General features: G+C 38.3%; 1 protein-coding gene across 1 annotated transcript in view; it reads left to right on the forward strand.

Moving 5' to 3' along the window:
• Positions 1 to 19634, forward strand: part of LOC113407941 (serine/threonine-protein kinase PRP4 homolog) — a 52226-nt gene extending 32592 nt beyond the window's left edge. Inside the window, exons 7-15 of the mRNA XM_026658970.2 lie at positions 4226 to 4299; positions 6012 to 6102; positions 6814 to 6961; positions 8022 to 8159; positions 10647 to 10800; positions 16356 to 16470; positions 17050 to 17201; positions 17818 to 17904; positions 19123 to 19634. Of these exons, the coding sequence (XP_026514755.1) occupies positions 4226 to 4299; positions 6012 to 6102; positions 6814 to 6961; positions 8022 to 8159; positions 10647 to 10800; positions 16356 to 16470; positions 17050 to 17201; positions 17818 to 17904; positions 19123 to 19326 (1163 nt within the window). The 3' untranslated portion in view covers positions 19327 to 19634. The remainder of the gene's footprint in view (positions 1 to 4225; positions 4300 to 6011; positions 6103 to 6813; positions 6962 to 8021; positions 8160 to 10646; positions 10801 to 16355; positions 16471 to 17049; positions 17202 to 17817; positions 17905 to 19122) is intronic.
• The last annotated feature ends 582 nt before the right edge of the window (positions 19635 to 20216 follow it).

A 20216-nucleotide genomic window follows, 5' to 3' on the forward strand; every position in this document is an offset into this window, starting at 1 on the left:
AAAGTTAATTCTTAGACAGTGTTGAAAATTTCCCACCAGAAAGTTATAGAACTGAACTGTTAAAATAAAACACTTTCTCAGGGATGGTGGTGTGAATGTGAGAGTTTGTTTTCAGGGTTCCTAATTATCAGTTAAGCAGTCAGTGCAGCAAATTAGGAAGAACAGACATTAATGCCTTCCTTTATATTTAAGAAGGAACTGTCAATTTATTTTAGTTTAATATATTTTTAAATCTCCATGATATTTGACACTTTCTTGGAAGATCGCAAATTGTTTTTCTGCTGATTGTATTTTTTCCTTTTCTGTTTGGTAAACCTTGACTTATTTTCATCTTAGTTATTGTCACTGAGGAATGTGCACAGATCTGTGAATGTTTTAATTGCTGCCACAAAGCAAGAAGAAATTTGTACCAGGGTTGTGCTTTGCTACACAAAAAATGGCTTTTATGGGTGGAAGGATTTGTTTTGTTCCCGAAAAAAATTCATAGCAAAGTAATGTTGGCTTTAAAATAACATAAGAACATAAGAATGGCCCTACTGGGTAAGACCAAAGGTCCATCTAGCCCAGTATCCTGGCTTCCAACAGCGGCCTGTGCCAGGTGCCCCAGGGGGAATGAACAAAACAGGTAATCATCAAGTGATCCATCCCCTGTTGCTCATTCCCAGCTTCTGGCAAACATAGGCTAGGGAAACCATTCCTGCCCATCCTGGCTAATAGCCATTGATGGACCTATCCTCCATGAATTTATCTAGTTCTTTTTTGAACCTTGTTATGGTCTTGGCCTTCACAACATCCTCTGGCAAGGAGTTCCACAGGTTGACTGTGCGTTGTGTGAAGAAATATATTTTATAAATATAGTGTATATATATTTTATAAATATAGGACCAAAGCTTGCCCTGGCTGCTTCAGCAAGAGAAACGAACACCTGTCCGGTGCATCCTGTGCTATTGAAAGTGTGTTACTCCTGGGAGAATTCTGCACCACTGCGCACACGCAGAATTCATGTCCTCCGCAGATTTCTTTGCTTCACCACAGAAAAATTACTTCTGATGGGGAAGCAAAGGGAAACTGCAAGAGCGGTCACATGCCCCTCATCAGCAGCACGGGCGCATCATTTCGGGCGCCTGGAGCAGCTGGTAGAAAGGTAAATCACTGCGGGGGGGGGGGCGGCGGAGGAGGGGGAGGCAGGGCTTGGCTGGTGACATCCTGGCTGGTGGCTCCTACCCTGCACACCAGGCTCAGCTGCTAGTCCCGTCTGGGCGTGGGGGAGGATGGGATTTCCTCTTCCCCTGCAAGGAGTGGCTGGGTGAGGCTCTCAGACCCATCCCCAGGAAGCTCCGCACCATGCCAGTGCCCCTCCCCCCTTCCTGCCCCCATCACTCATCAGCCCTGGGGGAGGGGTCACTGTATGGGGAGCTGCTCCCGCATCTGCCCAACCCCGTGCATCCAGAGCCCCCCTGCACCCAGACCCCCCCACTGAACTTCATCCCCTGCATCCAGAGCCCCCTTGCGCCCAGACCCCCACCACCAAGCCTCACCCTCCCTGCAGCCAGACCCCCGCCAGGCACCTCTCCCCTGCTTCCAGACCCCCACCTCTGGACACAGACCGTCCCCTGCTGAGCCTCCTGCACTCAAACCCCCACCCCAATGAGCTCCTCCGTCCAGTACCTGGACCCTCCCTGCTGAGCCCCAACCATCTTCACCTGTACCCCCTGCTGAGTCCCATTCCCCCTGCACCTGGAACCCCCCAACGAGCCCCTGTGCATTCAGATCCACCCCACACCCAAACGCTCCATCGAGCTACCTGCTCCCAGATTGCCCCACGCAGAACCCTCTCATCCCACACCTGGATCCTCCCACACTAAGCCCCTCCACACTTGGATCCTTCCAGGCTTAGTCTGCCTGCTCCACACCTGGATTGGTGGCCAGGGTTGGGCGTGCATGCAAGACTCTGTCCCTCTCGCTTGCTACCTTGGTGCGCCTGGCATAGAGGGGCATGGGCTCATGGTGTTTGTGGGGCAGGCCCAGCCCTTGCACGGTGTCAGGATCAGGTCCAGCCTCAACATTGAGTCCGTGTCCTGTGGGGGAGGGATGCACGGTGATCTCCCATCTCCCTGCAGCCAGTGGCCTGTGCTCCCCACAGCCATGCTGGAGCCTCCACATTTATTTATTGGCAAATAAAATATGTGGAATTTTGCAAAATTTTAATTTTTTTGGCACAGAATTCCCTCAGGAGTAGCGTGTTAACTAGGGCTGTGGAGCACACTTCGTTCTTTTGAGCAATTGTACTAGCTGGTTTAGAGGCTAGGTGCACCCTCTGCCTCACAGACCGCATACCTCTTAGGGATGCACCTCATTGGGGTTGGTAGTCTAGCCTAGCGCTCCACTGAATATTCTGAAAAGATCTTGTCCTATTGTTACTGTGTTTAGGGAGCACCCCCCCTCCACCCCCCCCCCCAACAAACTGGCTTCCTCCTCTTTTATATCAGTCTAACAGAGGGACTAGATGGCAGAATTTAGCTCAGTCATTTCCAGAGTGTAGCATTTTAAATAGTGCTTCCTTGCTGGTTTTATAACAGTTGATTAACGAAATATTTTTTTCTAGAGCTGTGTGCAATTCTGTCAAATATTGCTGATTGTGGTAGGATTATACAGAAAGAATAATTTTGTCTCAACTCTGAAAAATACACCAAATTGTCAGTTTGTTATATATATATATAAAATAATAGTATCTAGAAGGCACCCTGCCAAGGCGCACTTTTGTGTGCTACACAAACAATTAAAATACTAAATAATTAAAATACGAAATACACAATATGATAACTAAAGAAAATACAGTTAGAGAAAGTCAAAGTAGTAGTACTTTAAATTAAAAAGCGATAAATAATTTTGTTCTAGGATTTTAAGGGTGGATATTACAATAAATAGAAACATAAAAGGAAAGCCAATTTTAAAAGATTGCCCTGCTGCTTGTCAGAGCCAAGTTTGATCTGTGTTTTGACCTCCTGTGAAGGCAGTATGATCTGCCATCAGGGGACTAGCAACTGGCCAGAGTTCAAATGTAGAATGCGATATGTGCATGGGGCAAGGGATGGGAGGGAGACCAAATGAGAAGGGGCACAAAAAATGATATATGAAGAAAACTTAATATTTTGGTTTCGTCATTTTGCATAAACAGCTTTTGTATAATCTCAGTTTCATTCTCCTTTATTTCTGATGTAAATATTGTTCAAGAGTAGAAGTGTAGGGGAACACCAAATTCTGTGGAATGTAGGTAACTTTGGGGACTAAAATGAAAGACATTTGAGAAGTATGGTGAAGTGCCCTCTTTCTCTTAACGGTGCTCTCTCCTTGATTCAGATGATTCCAGTCCAATCATCTATCATAAGGAGGCTGGTGGCTGTCATGTAGGCCTTGAAAGTGCAGGATTTGGGGCTGTAATGCTGGGGGAAGTGGGTTCCTCAATACTCTGGGATGCATGTAACTTACTCCAAAATATTAAAATTATTCTACTTTAATATGTTATGAAATAATTCCAGTTCTCTCTTCATTAAAATGTACCCTTAATTTACGCTTCTTTTACGTTATCAACCCTATAAAATGTCTTTGGAACATTAAAGATGATTAAATGGCGAGAAAGGGGTAATCTTGCCTGCATTTTAAAATGTTTCTTTTAAATAGAACAATTAAAAATACCATCCGCTATTTTATCTATCTTGTCAAGATTTTTTTTTCTGACTGTGTGAGAGAAACTTCCAGGAAAAGAGTTTTGGGGGTTTAAAATTTTTAATAAAGTACCTCATATTATTGGCAAAAATATAATTCTAAGTTATGTACTCAGTCTACAGGTTATCCATAGGAATGTGTAGAATACAGAATTTTTTCCTGTTATGTGAATTGTTGGAAAGCCATTACAGTTAATCTTCAATTGAGATATTTGCTTTTTTTTAAAGCAAATGAAAGATTTAAAGCTCTGTGTTGCATTTTTAAACAGGTTAATTATGTAAAAGAATATACCATAAACCAACATAATCTAGGAGAAATGGTAACAGAAGTGCCTGGTTGCAGTCTCATATAACTAGTAAATAAGTTTAATGCTGTATAATGTAGATTCTTAATATAGAGAAGATAACTGCTAACACACCAGAATACCTCTATTTATTGGTAATCAGTGATTTTAGTTTTTCTTCATTTTCAAGTTGAGTAATGTAAATTTCCTTTTAAGGCTCAGCTCAGAAGAAGCTATTAGCTCCTGACATGTTCACAGAATCGGATGATATGTTTGCTGCATACTTTGATGTAGGTAATTTTAGAAAGATAATTTATACACGTTATTTGCTCGTTGCTGTGTTGTTAAAAGGACACTGTCAAGTCGTTTATGCCTGAATTTTGACTCACTAAAATTTGTAAAATCGGGTGGATAATATCTTCTGAAAACTTTAATAAAAGTCCATTGAGCCAGATCTGGAAATTCTTATAAGTACCATCCAGGAAATCTCACTGAAGTCAATGGGAGTTTTCCCTGGATAAATACTGGGGGATTTTGCCTATTGTTCATGCAGGACCTGCAATGGCTTTTGTGCATTGTCTTTGCAGAGGAAGCACAAAGTAATATAAGAAAAAACAAAAAAGCTACTCCCAGAATTTGTACAAAAATGTCAGAAATAGGACTGTAAGTTTGTCATCATAATTGGGAAATGCAGTGGGCATCATGGTAAGTGTCACACCTCAGAAAAAGGGTGACAGGATTGTTAGTCACAGACCGGTTTTGTAGTTACAACATTGCCTTTGGAAAGATGCTGTAGGATTTAGTTAATCTACAATTACTTGGTTCTCCATAAAGGTTCAGGATGCTTTATTTTCTCATAATCTTCATGACATATTTTAGGTGGCACTTAGCATCCTACCTCCTTTCATGTATACTGTTGTCTTGGACTACCCTGGTGGTTTAGTATTTGAAAGGGGGGAGGTGTGCCTCTGTAACAGGGCAGGCTCCTCTCCTAACCTGAGATCCCCCACAATGTTTGATGCTTTCTGTTCTTTAGCACCACTAAAAAAACAGGAGTACTTGTGGCACCTTGAGACAAACAAATGTATTTGAGCATAAGCTTTCGTGGGCTACAGCCCACTTCTTCAGATGCATAGAATGGAACATAGAGTAAGGAGATATATATACATACAGAACATGAAAAGGTAGAAGTAGCCATATCAACTCTAAGAGGCTAATTAATTAATATGAGCAATTATCAGCAGGAGAAAAAAAACTTTTGTAGTGATAATCAAGATGGCCCATTCCAGACAGTTGACAAGAGGTGTGAGGATACTTAACATGGGGAAATAGATTCCATCTGTGTAATGACTCAGTCATTTTGCAACAGAAAAGCTTCAAAAACAGACTCCAACGAGAAACTGCTGAACTTGAATTAATATGCAAACTAGATACCATTAACTTAGGCTTGAATAGAGACTGGGAATGGCTGTGTCAAGGATGGATTTTTCTTTTAAGGAAACAAAATATAAAAATCATGGAATTAATGATTCATACCAGATGTCATTCTTTAATTATAAGTGGTGTCACCACAAACAAAGGGATAACAAAAAGCCATTGTAGTGCCACTCCATTAACAACAAAGGAAAACTAGAAGCTGGGGGAGAGAGACCACAAATCTTGTGTGTTACTAGGAGTGTACATTAATGATTTACTAAATTTTACTTATGGTAGCAACGAAAGCTTTACATATCTGTACTATTTAGTAGTAGTTCTGTTGATTTTTCTCTCATAATTCTCATACGTTGGTGCTTAAGGGATATTTTGTGTTTTGATACTTCCTTTCCTAAAAGGTCAATTTATTATTTGAACTGTAGAAATAGAAGACTATTGGTTAGGAATGAGATGATAAATAACTGAATGGATTTCTAGTTTTCATAAGCAAGTGTAATGAAAAATCACAGTTATATACAAAAATGTATTTTGAATATAATAGAAAAGCTAATTGTCCGCTTTATTTCAGAGTGCTCGTCTTAGGGCTGCTGGCTTTGGAAAAGACTTCAAAGAAAACCCCAATCTCAGGGATAACTGGACTGATGCAGAAGGCTATTATCGTAAGTATTTTTTGCTAACTTTATATTGTCTAAAATAGGGTTGCTAAATGTAAAAGCACCTTATTAAAAAGATTTGCAAAATTATTTTGAAATTGCATACCACAGTGCCATCACTTAAAGTGTGGCTCACCCAAAGCAGCTGCATGTTCCTGCACTATAGTGCTCTGTCAAACTGCTCACAGGTGTGTCACAGAATCTAACAGTCAAAGTAAAATTAAAACCTATCCAAAGTTATTTACAGCCATGAGATCTCCCTCCAGAAGGAAGGGTTACGTCAGCACGCTTGCCATGATCTGAAACCAAGAAAAACAGCATGCAAAGAACCTTGATGCCCATCGTGCTGTAGTTGTCACCCAGGACTCAGAATGGAAGCGCTTCAGTGAGCACATTTCTTCACTACTCAATGTTAAACTCAGCAGCAGTTAATAAAGACCAACAGAAACGTTTCTTGTAATGGGGTGAAATGGGCATGCAACTTCTAACATTGTTTATGAAAAGACTCCTGACCAAAGGAAGCACGGTTTCAGTTCCCCACAATTTCCACAAACCTAGCTACAAAGCACTGTAGACCTGACACAATAATTAAGTGACTGCACTGTGTATCTTTGTTTCTTTCAGAACTATACAGAAAAGTTTCTTTTTGTCAGTTATTCTACTTGTGTGTACTTAGCTCAGAATTTATCTTATTTCCCTCTTCATTTTCTTTCCTAGGTGTTAACATAGGTGAAGTTCTAGATAAACGTTACAATGTTTATGGTTACACTGGCCAGGGAGTTTTCAGTAACGTAGTGCGAGCCAGAGATATGGCCAGAGCAAACCAAGAAGTGGCAGTCAAAATAATCAGGAACAATGAACTTATGTAAGTCATGTTTTGTTAAATAGTAAAATAATGAGATTTACCGCACTAATAATCTAGTCATAAAGGTGGGGCTAATAATAATCTTATTAATTATCTGTATTGAAATTTTTTTCTAGAAAATCTTCCAGTACTTGGTTTTATTCCCACTTGATGTTTCAAGTGAAATAATCTTAGGTGTATCATAGTCAATAGCAATCAATATCCAATTGATTACTATACATAATTATACATTTTAATGAATATTTGGTAGCAGAGGAGTAAGACTCTGCCTACGTGGAAAGTAAATTATTTACAGCTCTTTTGAGACCTAGAGTCCCTTGTTGAGTAATGTAAATGTTACAGTAAACGGTATTATCCAGTATAGTTGCAATACTGTGAATTTAAAGTTCACTGCTTTTGTAATTTCCTTTCCTTTCTCCATGAAGAGGATTTCCAATGTAAACCTCCCCTATCTATTTTAACTAGGGATTTTAAAATGTCTTATTTTGTTATTCCATTAATTAAAATAAGTTATTGTACTGAATCAAGACTCTTAAAAATGCTCTAAAATAAAATAGTGACCGTGGTACTTTGATTAGCTCACAGATTATATTTAAATGTGAATCTGGATGTGAATTTAAATAATATTAAGTGAACTCTCTATCATGTGCAACCCATTCAGCAAAAGATTTGCTAACAAGTATAGTACAGTTTGTTAAATAGATATTGGATTGATTTTTATTTTATTTTTTTTAAACAGCAACTCTCTCAAAACCCAGTATTGAGTCAAACCTCACAACCCTGTGTGGTAGGGCGAAGTCCTACCCCCATTTTACATATAGAAAAAGGCAAAGAGAGGTTTTATATGGACATATGAAACACAAAAAGGTCAAGTTATTTGCCAAAGACAATAGATGTTGAGACTAAAACCTAGATCTTTTGACTATTAGGGCTGTGTTAAACATAAGACTGTTACTGCCTTCCTAACATTTTGAGAGCCAGCCAACTTAATGCTCATGTTAGATGTGATGTGTAGAATTTCAATAAGTTCTGGGCCAAAAATGTATTTCTTTGTTTTTAGGCAAAAAACTGGTCTCAAAGAACTGGAATTTTTGAAGAAGCTCAATGATGCAGATCCTGATGACAAATTTCATTGTCTGCGATTGTTCAGACATTTTTATCACAAACAGCACCTCTGTCTGGTATTTGAACCACTCAGGTAAAATGAATATGTACTGAATTGTGTATAAAAATGAAAGTAGATTTAAGTGCATTTTAATCTTTTTTACTCTTAACTTGAAAAATTTCTTTACATTTGGACTTTTTAGATTCTGCTCTTAATATGTCGTAAACTTACTTAAGGCAGTCAGTTCAAAAACCACTTCACAGATATACAGAGGAGTACCACACTATTTTAATCTACTTAAAATGACAATGTCAGGGTGACATCTGGTCCATTACAATAAAATGAATTAAAAATAGTATCAGTTAGTATTCCTGCCCTGAGTTGTCCTGACAATTGGCAATTCTTTTTACCTCTGTATTTTTCTTTCCTAATATTCATAGTTCCTTCTTCATCTGGAATGGTTTCAGAGGTTCAGAATGCATTCATATCATTTGCTAAGTATGTTTGGGAACATGTTACTTGTGTGTATACAACCACGTAGGATACATTCAGAGAAAATCAATAGAGTGATTCGACCTTTAATTTTTCCTCTAAAATGGTATAAATGTTTAGGTTTCTTGTGACAGACTAGATTCTCTACTTTGTATTTTATGACAGTGGACTCAAAAATGTCAAAAAAACTCTTTTGGGGTTACATTTCTACACCAAGACGATCAGAGTACTATGAATCCTAAGTTTTGTATGTGTACAGTCAAGTAATTTTCCATGTATCCCGGGGAAAGTGATTCTGAGGTTTATGAAGTAATAATTGTATGCTGTGATGGGATCCCTGGGGTATAACCTGGAACTGGGGTACTGCTGTGCCCTCTTAACTCTCCAGTCTGGGCTGTCTCTCACACTGCTTTTCTAGTGACAAGCAGCAAACCCCCCCAGGCACTGTTATCACTCAGTATAACAGCATGTGGAGCCCCACACCTAGCTAAGTTGCATGAATGCTCCCTGAGTCACTCTCAAATCACACAGAGAATGCCACCAGAAAATCTCCCAAACCCCCAGCCTTGCACCCCAGAATTATACCATCTTGCCCTGGTCAGAAGACTGACCAGTGTAAGTTCATTACCCAGTCTGCCACTCCCTCAATGTGGAGAGGACACAAACTAGCCTTTGTAAACTCAGCTGAGATTTCCCAAGCACTTTAACCAAAACACACTGTTTTAGGTAAAATATAAAACAGATTTATCTACAGAAAGATAGAATTGAAGTGATTATAAGTGGTAGGCACAAAAGGTCAGAGATCGTTACCAAAGGGAAAAAAGGTAAGTGCGTAGTCTGAATGTTAAACCTTGTTAGACTAGGCACTATTTGGATCAAGCAGTTTTTCTCACCCACTGGATATTGCAGGCAGGCCACAGATCTTAATATGCAGGCTTCCCCTGGGACCAGTCCTCTCAGTTCAAATCTTGGTTTTCCCAGCATTCTTGTTGCTTCCGGTGTAGGTGTGGGAGGAGAAGGGTAAAAGCATGACGCCACTGTCCTCTATTTTATATCCTCAGTCTATGTGCCTGGAAGACACTTGCTGAGACATGTCCTGGTGGGCTTTGCTGAGTCACCAAGTTGAGCCGTCTCCCATTGTGTGATGCTTGCGCAGGCCCCTTACAGCACTGTAAATCCCTTGATTACAACTCCCCTGCTCATTAATGGTTGTGGTGATCTTTCAGTGCCCGCCCAGGTGTTGGTCACCTCCTTTGTTGTCACTGGAGAACTAGCAGTGGACAACTTCCAAACTTACAACATATTTCAATAACAAGCATGCAGCAAAATCTCATAACTTCATACCCACTAATGATATACATATTCTGACAGAACAGTGGGTTTCAGTGGATCGTGACCTTTCATATGATATCTTACATGGCATACTTTGTTTTAAATATTACAACCATATGTGAATGATGAATATGGAGGTTGCAGGATGCTACTTTGAGGTACAGCGTGTCGCAACTAGACTAATAAACTGAGACCAAAGGATGTTGTTTTTTATGGAGCACCCACAAGTTATCAGCATGCAGAAATGTTTTTGTTCTCAAATTCTGTGCTGTATTTGGCTGTTAAGTCCCTTTGCTCTGCTAGTTTTATAAACATTAGCCAATCTATTTGCCTATGCCAACAACCAATATGGCCACCTCAGCTTCTGTGTTTCTCCTCCCCAAGTCCCAGTCTTGTCAATGTTTTCCTGCCCTATTTTGCCCCTTGAGAAAATTTACACAAAGACCATACAACTGTTGAGAAACTATCATAGTTTTTACACACGAGACACTCAGTGAATCCTAATGAAGTTGCATAACTGTTAGATAAGCAGTCATGTCAGTAACTGTATAGAATCTCTTGCTCTGATTGGCTGAGATTTTTATTTCAGTATATGGCCTGATGACAAGGAATCTATTTCAAGTTGGTCTGGTTTAAGTGATTTTTTCCTACTGCCTAAAAGAGAATTAGTTTCTGTACATTAAAATTTATGTTTAAAATATGAATATGCTATTCTTTGTTTAATATTTTTCCTATAATTTTTATATACATAAATAGTATGAATTTACGAGAGGTACTGAAAAAGTATGGAAAGGATGTCGGTCTCCACATTAAAGCTGTACGGTCCTACAGCCAGCAATTGTTCCTGGCATTAAAACTACTTAAAAGATGTAACATCCTACATGCTGATATTAAACCAGACAATATTTTGGTAAGTAATATTTAACACTAAAAGACAGCCTGTACAAAATACATGTATGTTTGAAAAGGGTGTTATCTGAATTATAAAGTCCAAATTTTGTCATCCTTTACTCCGAAAAAAGTTTTTGATTTTGCATTAGGACAAATCTAATTGTCATGGTACAAATAGTAAATAAGAAAATAAATGTAATTCAATCAAATATTTTCTGCTTCCAATTAAAAAACTTTTAACACTAAACGTAACCTGTGATTTTATCCTTTAAACCAACACAGCAACTGCCCAGATACCCCTTCATGTTCCACTCATACTTCTTTAAAAAGAGGGCTTCAGTATTGCAAAGTAAGGAAGCACTCTTTCTGAGAAGAAAGATTTTGATTTCTTTTGAGATAATGGTAGCAAATGCTCCCTTTTTGTGAGGGTGCTAGCAAAGACATGTCTGCTGCAAGAGCCAAACATGCTAGCTGGCTCTAAATTGAGATGATTCCTTTTGTTTGTATGAGGGGAGTGGGAAAGACTCCTTAAACTCTCTTCCCCATACCCTTGAAGCAGAGGATAGGCAAAGCGTCATCGGAGTTAAACACCAGAACACAGGTTGCTTCTGGTTCACTTGATGTATTTGTGGGCCACATGACAGATTCAAATACTACAGAATCTGAGCTTTCAGTTACTTAAAAATGTAAGTTTCTAGTCTTCCTGGTTGTGAAAATAACCTGAATATGAATCTAGTGTAAGCAATTAACTGTCTTTTGAGTGTGCATCAATTTGAAACAATATCTGAGATCCATTAACTCCCTCTGTTATCCTTCATTAATTGTATTGGGGTGTTAACTCTAAAGCAGAGGTTCTCAAACTTCATTGCACCACGACCCCCTTCTGACAACAAAAATTACTACACGACCCCAGGAGGGAGGACCAAACCCTGAGCTCATCCGAGCCCCACTGCACTGAGTGTGGGGGCCAAAGCAGAAGCCCCATGACTTCAACCCCAGGCAGCAGGGTCTGTAACCTGAGCCCTGCCACCCAGGGCTGAAGCCCTTGGGCACAGGCTTTGGGCTGGGGCTTCGGCTCTGGGCCCCAGCAAGTCTAACGCAAACGGGGTCGTGACCCACTTTGGGGTCCTGACTCACAGTTTGAGAGTCTGCTGCTCTAAAGCATAATCATGGTATTTTAAATATTAACATTAACTATTTAAGTACTGGTTACTTTAATGGATGGAAGGTGGTGGAAGTGAAACTCACAAAGGAGGAATTTGGAATTGCTGTAGGGAAAGAAATGCAGGGAGTAGAAAGAAGGAGAATAAAAGAATGGGAAGATAGAGAAACAAAATTAAGCAAGCAACAAAGGGCAGAAATAAGTAGGTTTAAATGTGAGCTTATTTTTTCATGGAGGGATGCTGAGTAGAACAATAAGATACTGAACAAATAATAGAGAATACCTGAAAGTTTAATAAGTAAAAACCATATTCTACCCTTGAGCTTTATGCAAATCACTGGCTTGAGGGCCATATATAGTTTTAAATTTATACCCTGGCCCCTTTTAAAAAAAAAAAAAAAAAAAAAAAGAGAGGGCGCCAAATTTATATGTAGTGTATAACTCCTTTGAAGCCTCTAATAACAAATTTGGCTCTGCTTCTATAAAAACACATGTTAAAAGCTGTTTTTAATGGTCAAGTTAACTTAGGCTTGGTCTGCACCAGTGGTTTTCAACCTCTTTTCATTTGCAGACCCCTCAAAAATTTCAAATGGAGGTGCCAGACCCCTTTGGAAACCTTAGACGTATTCTGTGAGAATCCCTTCACAGGGTCCATGGACCACAGGTTAAAAACCACTGGTCTACACGACAGACTTTTGTTGATATTACTATGTCATTCAGAGCTGTGGAAAATCCACACCCGAGTGATGTAGTTATACCAAACTAGCCCCGAGTGGACAGCACAGTGTCGATGGGAGGGCTTTTCTGGTCGACATATCTACAGCCACTTAGGGAGGTGGAGTACCTATGCTGATGGGAGAAGCTCTCTCCCGTCAGCGTAGGTAGCGTCGTCTCTAACGCTAGAGCAGCGCTATAAGTGTAGACAAGCCTTAAGGCACAGCTGGGGTTAACTTGGTTCTCCCCTCCCAATTCTGAAGCTTGCATGAATGAAAAATCCAGTTTGCCTAATTATCTTGTTTAATTTGACTGTTCAAAGAGATTAATCTTTTTAACCTGACTATATTATAGATATCTCTCTCTCTCTGTCTGAACTGTGTTAAAATAACTTAGCTTTTCTTAAATACATTTTTAAAAATCAAATATATTGAGTTAGACTCCCCTGAAGGAAATCTGAATTGTTCCCTTAATGTTATCTAAGGTGAGAAGTCTGACTAATTTGAACTGATGGATGCCTTCCCTCTGTTCTCTTGAAAGGATCAACTAAGAAATAATTTCAGTGTTTAGAAGCATGACTTATAATAGTATTATAAAGGATCATAAAGACTTGAAATAATGAAGAGGATTAAGTTAAATGGAATAGGTCCAAAAACTCCTACTCTAGCTTTCCATCCAAGTATCCAGAAACCAATTTAAGTGCTCAGATTGGCAGGTTATATTATACATTTTAAGGTTCAATCAGAACTTTCTTCTATGTTCCCTTTCTTCTATGACAAAGTTTGAGCTTGGCTTAACTAATTCGTGGTCTGTCCAGCCACAGAATGAGAATACATTTTTTCCCCCAAGATGATTGTGTCTTTTCTTATTAGCATAGTTGAAATAATCTGTAATAAATTTAATAGACAATGTAGTATAATCATTTTAACCAAATAGATGTGTCTGAAAAAAGTGAGCAGGCAAGAACATAAGGCTTTTTCTATTTCTAAAATTTCCTATTTACTCAATGACTGAAAGAGGTTTCCACCTATAACATAGTTAAAATATTGAGTTTTAAAAATGTGCCCACATGAGTAAAAATTCTACTGTCCAAATATTTTAAAGCTAATCTTTAGACCTCTTTGTGAAAAGCAAAGGCTTTACGTAAGGAATCCTAAAATAAGCATTCTGTCTTTCAGTTCTTCTGCCCAAGAAGCCTTAAGTGCACCCTTTTAAAAAAAGAAATCAAACTGTGAAAGATGTTAAGGCCTCAATTCACATCCAAGTATCATTTAAAAAAAAAAAAAAAAAAGTAATGTCCTTTTATGAGTTGTCAGCAACCCCTAGAAATTACAGCTTTCCTATAACTACAGTGATCCAAGCTATCAATGTGATCCTCATTTTGATAAAGGAATTCTCTATGGCATCTACACACATACAGGACAATATGTTCTAATAGAAAAATAAAGTTCTCACCTTTATGATGTTATCTTCAGTTTATTCAGGGTCATCTCCAGCTTTTGCAAATATTTCTGAATACAAGTTGAAAAATTCTTGTATGCTTTTCCCCTTTGGTGTTTTTTGTATTAGTCATACTAGAAGTTCTGGCTCAATTTAGAATTTTACTTTTTTCAGTGTATAAGTTAGTTTTCACTTTTCCATTCATTTTACAAACAGAAACAAAAAACTACATGCACATGCAACCCTACCCCTTTTTTCTTAGAGAAAATCCAGCCATCAAAAAATTCCAGAGGCAAGTGACTGTAAAGTTAAGGTCTGGAGTGCAGTGAGGTCTCACACTTAAACTTGTGTGAAAAGTACCGAAGTGCATTGCTTTAATCTTAGCAAATGCCTGTTCAACTTGTGAAAGCTGAATAATATAACATAATAAAATAATATGTTTTCTGACTACTTGAATATATATGTCCTACTGGAATATTTTTTCATATTAAAGATTCTAAATTTTATTACAGTACATACAAAATGAATATTTATGTTCGTAAACGACTTCAACAAATGTTCTAACTTTGTATTGGAGGCATGAATTCTATCCCAAACAGTGTAAAACTTTCTAGAATTTTTTTTTTTTTTTTTTTGGCCAGTCCTTATAGTTGATTCATTTCATTTGCATATGAGGTATTTAAGACTTACTGGTGGTGTGGTAATCTAATAGAGGCTGTATGTTTCCAGCTATAAGAATATTTACCCGAAAAATGACATGAACTATGTAATATTAATTAGCTAATAACTACTAATTCCGATGTGCATTGTTATTACTGACACAGTAAGTTGATGTATGAATACCAGATTTAGAGAGTGAGAATTTTAGCCAGCTCTCTGGTTTGGCAACAGAGCTGAGTGCTGCAGTTCATGCTATCCAGGTATGGAAGTGACTTTTGGTTGCTCTTTCCTTGTGATCATTGGATTGCATTGCAGAGGTGACTCACTTGGGCTCTGAGTGGAAAATTATGTGCCTTCATTACATGAGCACATTCTGGACTGATCTTCAGACAGGGAATGTTGTCTAGTTCTGTGCAGGCTACTACCCTGTCTTAATTCGCTGGAGCAGGGATTCTCAAACATTTTTTTGCTGGGCCTCCCTTTGAAAATATTTCAGGCTGTGATGACCCTCCCCACCCCACTCTGGTACTGGATATAATTTTCACTGCATCAGCGCAGATCCCTATAGAGCTAAGTAACCATACCATCCCCCCTTACTTCTGCGCTGCTGCTGGCAGCAGCACTGCCTTTTGAGCTGGGCAGCCAGCCAGCAGCCACTGCTCTTCGGCTGCCTAGCTGTGAGGCAAGGGAAAAGGTGATCTTGTGACCCCCTTCCCCAAAAGCCTTGCGACCTCCTTTTTGGTCGGGACCCCCAGTTTGAGAAACTCTGCTTTAGAGAAGTAGATTGGGGAAGATTTAGGGGATCCTCGGGACCTTTTATATGACCAACTTTTGATCAAGCCAAATATGGCAAGGAAGAGCCATTTCTTTGATGACTGGGGGAAGAGTGACAAGGACTCTGCTACTATTTGAAATGTGTATTGGTTCTGTATTTGGGGGAGTCGCATGCTGAGTTTGCCTCAGTTCAGAATTTGTGTGTGTGTTTCTTTTGAAGGGGAAAGACACACTGGAATGTAAATAATCTTCACTTATTAATCCTGCACATTGTTCGGGCTCATGAATGGCAGCCTGGGGAGCAGATTCCAGCCTTTCTCACCAGGTGTCATTCTTAGTGTGTACATAGAAGAAATCTTTAAAAAAAAAAAATGAACACACAGTTCTTCGACATATTTGTCCATGGTTTTAATTTTTTTTGTCAATCATATTAACTCATTATTTTTTATGGGCTAGTAGCGCGTGCATTTGATATAAGTAGAGAGACCATATAAATTTGGAAATGTTATTTAATGGTCCTCTTTTATGGACAAACAACTGTAAACTTAGTCAAATTGATCAGTAAAAATGAACTTTAAATTCAGTAGTTTTTATGACGTTGTGCCATTCATTGTCATTTCCAGTTTAAGAAGGTATTATAGTTTTATTAGAATACAAGGAACCAAGATAGAGTGGGGGGAACAAATATTAAAGTTAGTTGAGGGGATTATTGGATGATTTGATATTGTCTTGTTACTGGTGTATGACACTTTATGTACTATCACAGCATCAGTGACAATCTATGTACTGTCACTGTGCCAGTAAAGTTTTTATTTAATTTGCAGGTGAATGAATCTAAAACCATATTAAAGCTTTGTGATTTTGGATCAGCTTCACATGTTGCAGATAATGACATCACACCATATCTTGTCAGTAGATTTTATCGAGCTCCTGAAATTAGTAAGTTTATCTGACGTATTTCTCTCTGTATTTAAATTATGTGAATACTTGACTGGTAATTATCATTCATGGCCATATGTATTCGGAACATTGATGCTTCATAGATAATCTAAAAACTAAAACCAAAGTTAAAACAATAATCTTAATGTAGCCAGTCCCACGATCTGTCAGTAGCAGAACACACTAGCATCTGGTGAAAGAGAGCTTGAGATGCTCATTGTTTGGTCCTAGTCGGGCAGGGATTTGGGATGTTGCAGAGGCAGAACAGACAGACTTTGGTGAGTAGAAGCTCACATGACCTTTCCAGGGGGGTGGGGGGGGGATGGGCAATTTCGGTTCACAGTTTTCACTGTTTTTTATTTGTGGAAGCTAGGGCAGGTTACAGTTAAAGCCCACTGTCATGGGAAAATGGAAAGACTTTCATTCTCTTCCTTTGGCACTTTCCTCCTCTTAGGAATATGAGTTTTAAGGTAGCTCCTAAATCAGGGTTTACAGGATCTGTTTACTCTTGTTGTATGTTATGTTTATGCCTGCTTTTGTGGTATTAACTGATGTAATCAGAAAACTCTTCTGTTTCAGTTATAGGCAAAATCTATGATTATGGTATAGATATGTGGTCAGTAGGCTGCACGTTATATGAACTTTATACAGGAAAAATACTGTTTCCTGGCAAAACCAATAACCATATGTTGAAACTTGCCATGGACCTCAAAGGAAAGATGCCAAACAAGGTAAGAAATATGTAAACTGTTTAAAATCTCATATGAAATTGCAGTAATGGGCATCATAGTAAACACTGAATTCGGTCTGATGTCTTAACAGCGAGCATATAACAGCATTTTGACTGTAGAATTATTGATTATAAATTTTATGACGTGAAAGTACATGACTTCTTTTTCATAGACTAAGTGTTAAGTGAAAACAGAAACTTCTTTTATACACTGAGCTGAAAAAATAAAACACGTAAGTAAATGGAAGATAACTGTGTGTGTTATCCAGCTGGTTTGAGTGACATTTTATTCAGTCTAGTCTTGCCAGAAACTGGGAATGGGCGACAGGGGATGGATCACTTGATGATTACCTATTCTGTTCAGACCCTCTGAAACACCTGACATTGGCCACTGTCAGAAGACAGGATACTGGGCTGGATGGACCATCGGTCTGCTTCAGTATGGCTGTTCTTATGTTCTAGTCATTTCTCACTGTTCTCTGAAAGACTGTTAAAAGTGTTAAGTAATTCATATTACTGTAAGTCAGTAGATGTAATCTTCTGTTATGATGAGTCTAAAATCTGAAGTTTTCAAGACAAAGAACTTTACAAAACTTCTGCCTCTGTTTTATTTTCAGATGATCCGAAAAGGTGTATTCAAAGATCAACACTTTGATCAAAATCTCAACTTCATGTATATAGAAGTAGACAAAGTAACAGAAAGGGTAAGTTTTAAATGAACTAACTGAACTGTAATTTTTTAAAAGTTTTTTAACTGTAATAATATTTCAGTTATGAAATTCAGTAATTAATGAACTATTAATTAATGTCCTAATTAGTACCAAGATACGTTGTAAAGGCTGTTTAAAATATTTTTTTCCCCTGCAGAATGCAGACAGTTTGTGATAGGTTAATTTATGTTCTAGCAACAGGGAATTTCCCTATGGTTTTGCATTTGTTTTAAAAAAAATCTGGTTATTCTCAATCATAAACCGAGTACACTCCTTGATATAATTTAACCTTGTATAAATTTAACTTGAAATTATGAATAAATCTTAATGGTACTGCCTTCCTTTGTTTTGTTAAAATTAGAAAATGTGCAACTTTTATGTGAAATATTTGTTATAGAATACTCCCTTAAGCCTGATCTACACTACAGAGTTAGGTCGATGCAAGGCAGCTTACGTCAATCTAACTATGTAAGTGTCTATGCTAAAATTTCGCTCCCATCAACATAACTGCCCCACTATGCCGACTTAAAAATTCCACCTCCACAAGAGGCATAGAGTCAGTATTGATGTAGTTAGGTCGATGCAGTGTCAGTATAAACACTGTGTTGCTTACATCGACTGTTACTGGCTTTCAGAAGCCATTCCACAATGCCCCATACTGACAGTACAGTCAGTACAAGCGTTTGTGGTGAGGACATGCACCACCAACACGAGCATAGTGTGGACCGCAAAAACAATTCAATGACTCTGGTGGCTGTATGCCGACGCAATTTAGGCCAACATAATTTTGTAGAGTAGATATGCCCTTAGGGATTATAATGTGTACCATTGAATGTTAGAGTGCACCCTAAGAATGCATCAAATTGGCAAGTATAGAACATGCTTTCTCATTTAGAATTCTCAGTATACTAATCCACTGAGTCTCAAATGTAGAGAAGCAGATCTTAAATGAGATGTGCAAGGAAATGAATGCAATTGGCATAAAGCACATTTATTAGTCTTATGTTCAGTTTTCAGTATTTCTTTAAATAACATTTACAGTCATAAGAGTTACAACACTAAATATGTGTTGGACTGCAGTAAATTTAGGAGGAATAACAGTGGAGAGAGAGTTCTTTAACTGGAATATGTGCTTGTTATTGTGCTCATAGTGGTTTTAGTAACAGTGCTAATTTATATAGAAGTAAATGTTGGTTGCACTTTTTATATTAGGAAAAAGTTACTGTCATGAGCACCATTAATCCAACCAAGGACCTGTTAGCAGACTTGATTGGGTGCCAACGACTCCCTGAAGACCAGCGGAAAAAAGTACATCAGCTAAAGGACTTGTTGGACCAGATCCTAATGTTAGACCCAGCCAAACGGATTAGCATCAACCAGGCTCTGCAACACGCCTTCATCCAGGAAAAAATTTAAATCAGATGAAGAAGTCCAAAGGGTTTGAGTAGTTAAGATACAAAGACTGAAGAAATTTCACAGCAGTTTATTAATGTATATAAACATAAATATTTCCCCTGCAAAGTTGAGGAAGAATGATATATTTGAATTAACACCAAGGCTGATATTTCTTTTAGAAATGTTAGAGTAATTCTGTTTGTGTCTTATGTGAAAATTTTCACTGTAGAACTGTTTTAATTGCCAAGACTGCACACAAGTACAATGCTAATGTATATGGTTGCAGTTCATATATTATAAAAAAAAAAAAAAAAAAAAAAAAGCTTGTTATAAAAGAACAGTAATACTGGGTGGTTGATTTGTTCTTAGCAGACTTGGCTTCATTTTTTGTCTTTAAAAAATGGCCAGCATAAATGCTGTTTATATTCACATTTTCCTAGGTGTGTGTGTGCAGGCCACAGCAGCATGCCCTTGGTGTAGTCAGTGCCGAAGGGGGTCTGTTCCTTCTTGAGCCTGCCTGCAGGGATGGTCTCCTCTTTTAAAGCAGGTTGTGTACAACTTTCAGTACACTGAAGGTAAGCTAAACCATCAACATCACCGGTGTTTAAGATGTTATTTTACTGGAACAACTGACAAATGAGAGACAATAGCTTTATGGCAGAATTCCCTGCATGTTTGATAAATGATGTTGTTTTATTTTCTGGCATTGCAACTGTGGCATAGTTACGACTTCTGTTCTGTTCATCACATTTAAAATTTGGAGAATGCGCACTTGATGGATAGAGCGCCTTCAGTGTACTGTTCTTATTACTTTAATTTTTTTAATCAACTTGCTATAGACTTTGTATACATTTTGTTAAATATAGTTCACTATGACATAGAACCAATACTTACAGAAGAGTTTTCATTTA

Source organism: Terrapene carolina, unplaced genomic scaffold, assembly GCF_002925995.2.
Source record: "Terrapene carolina triunguis isolate 2854851 unplaced genomic scaffold, T_m_triunguis-2.0 Scaffold57, whole genome shotgun sequence".
NCBI lineage: Eukaryota > Metazoa > Chordata > Testudines > Emydidae > Terrapene > Terrapene triunguis.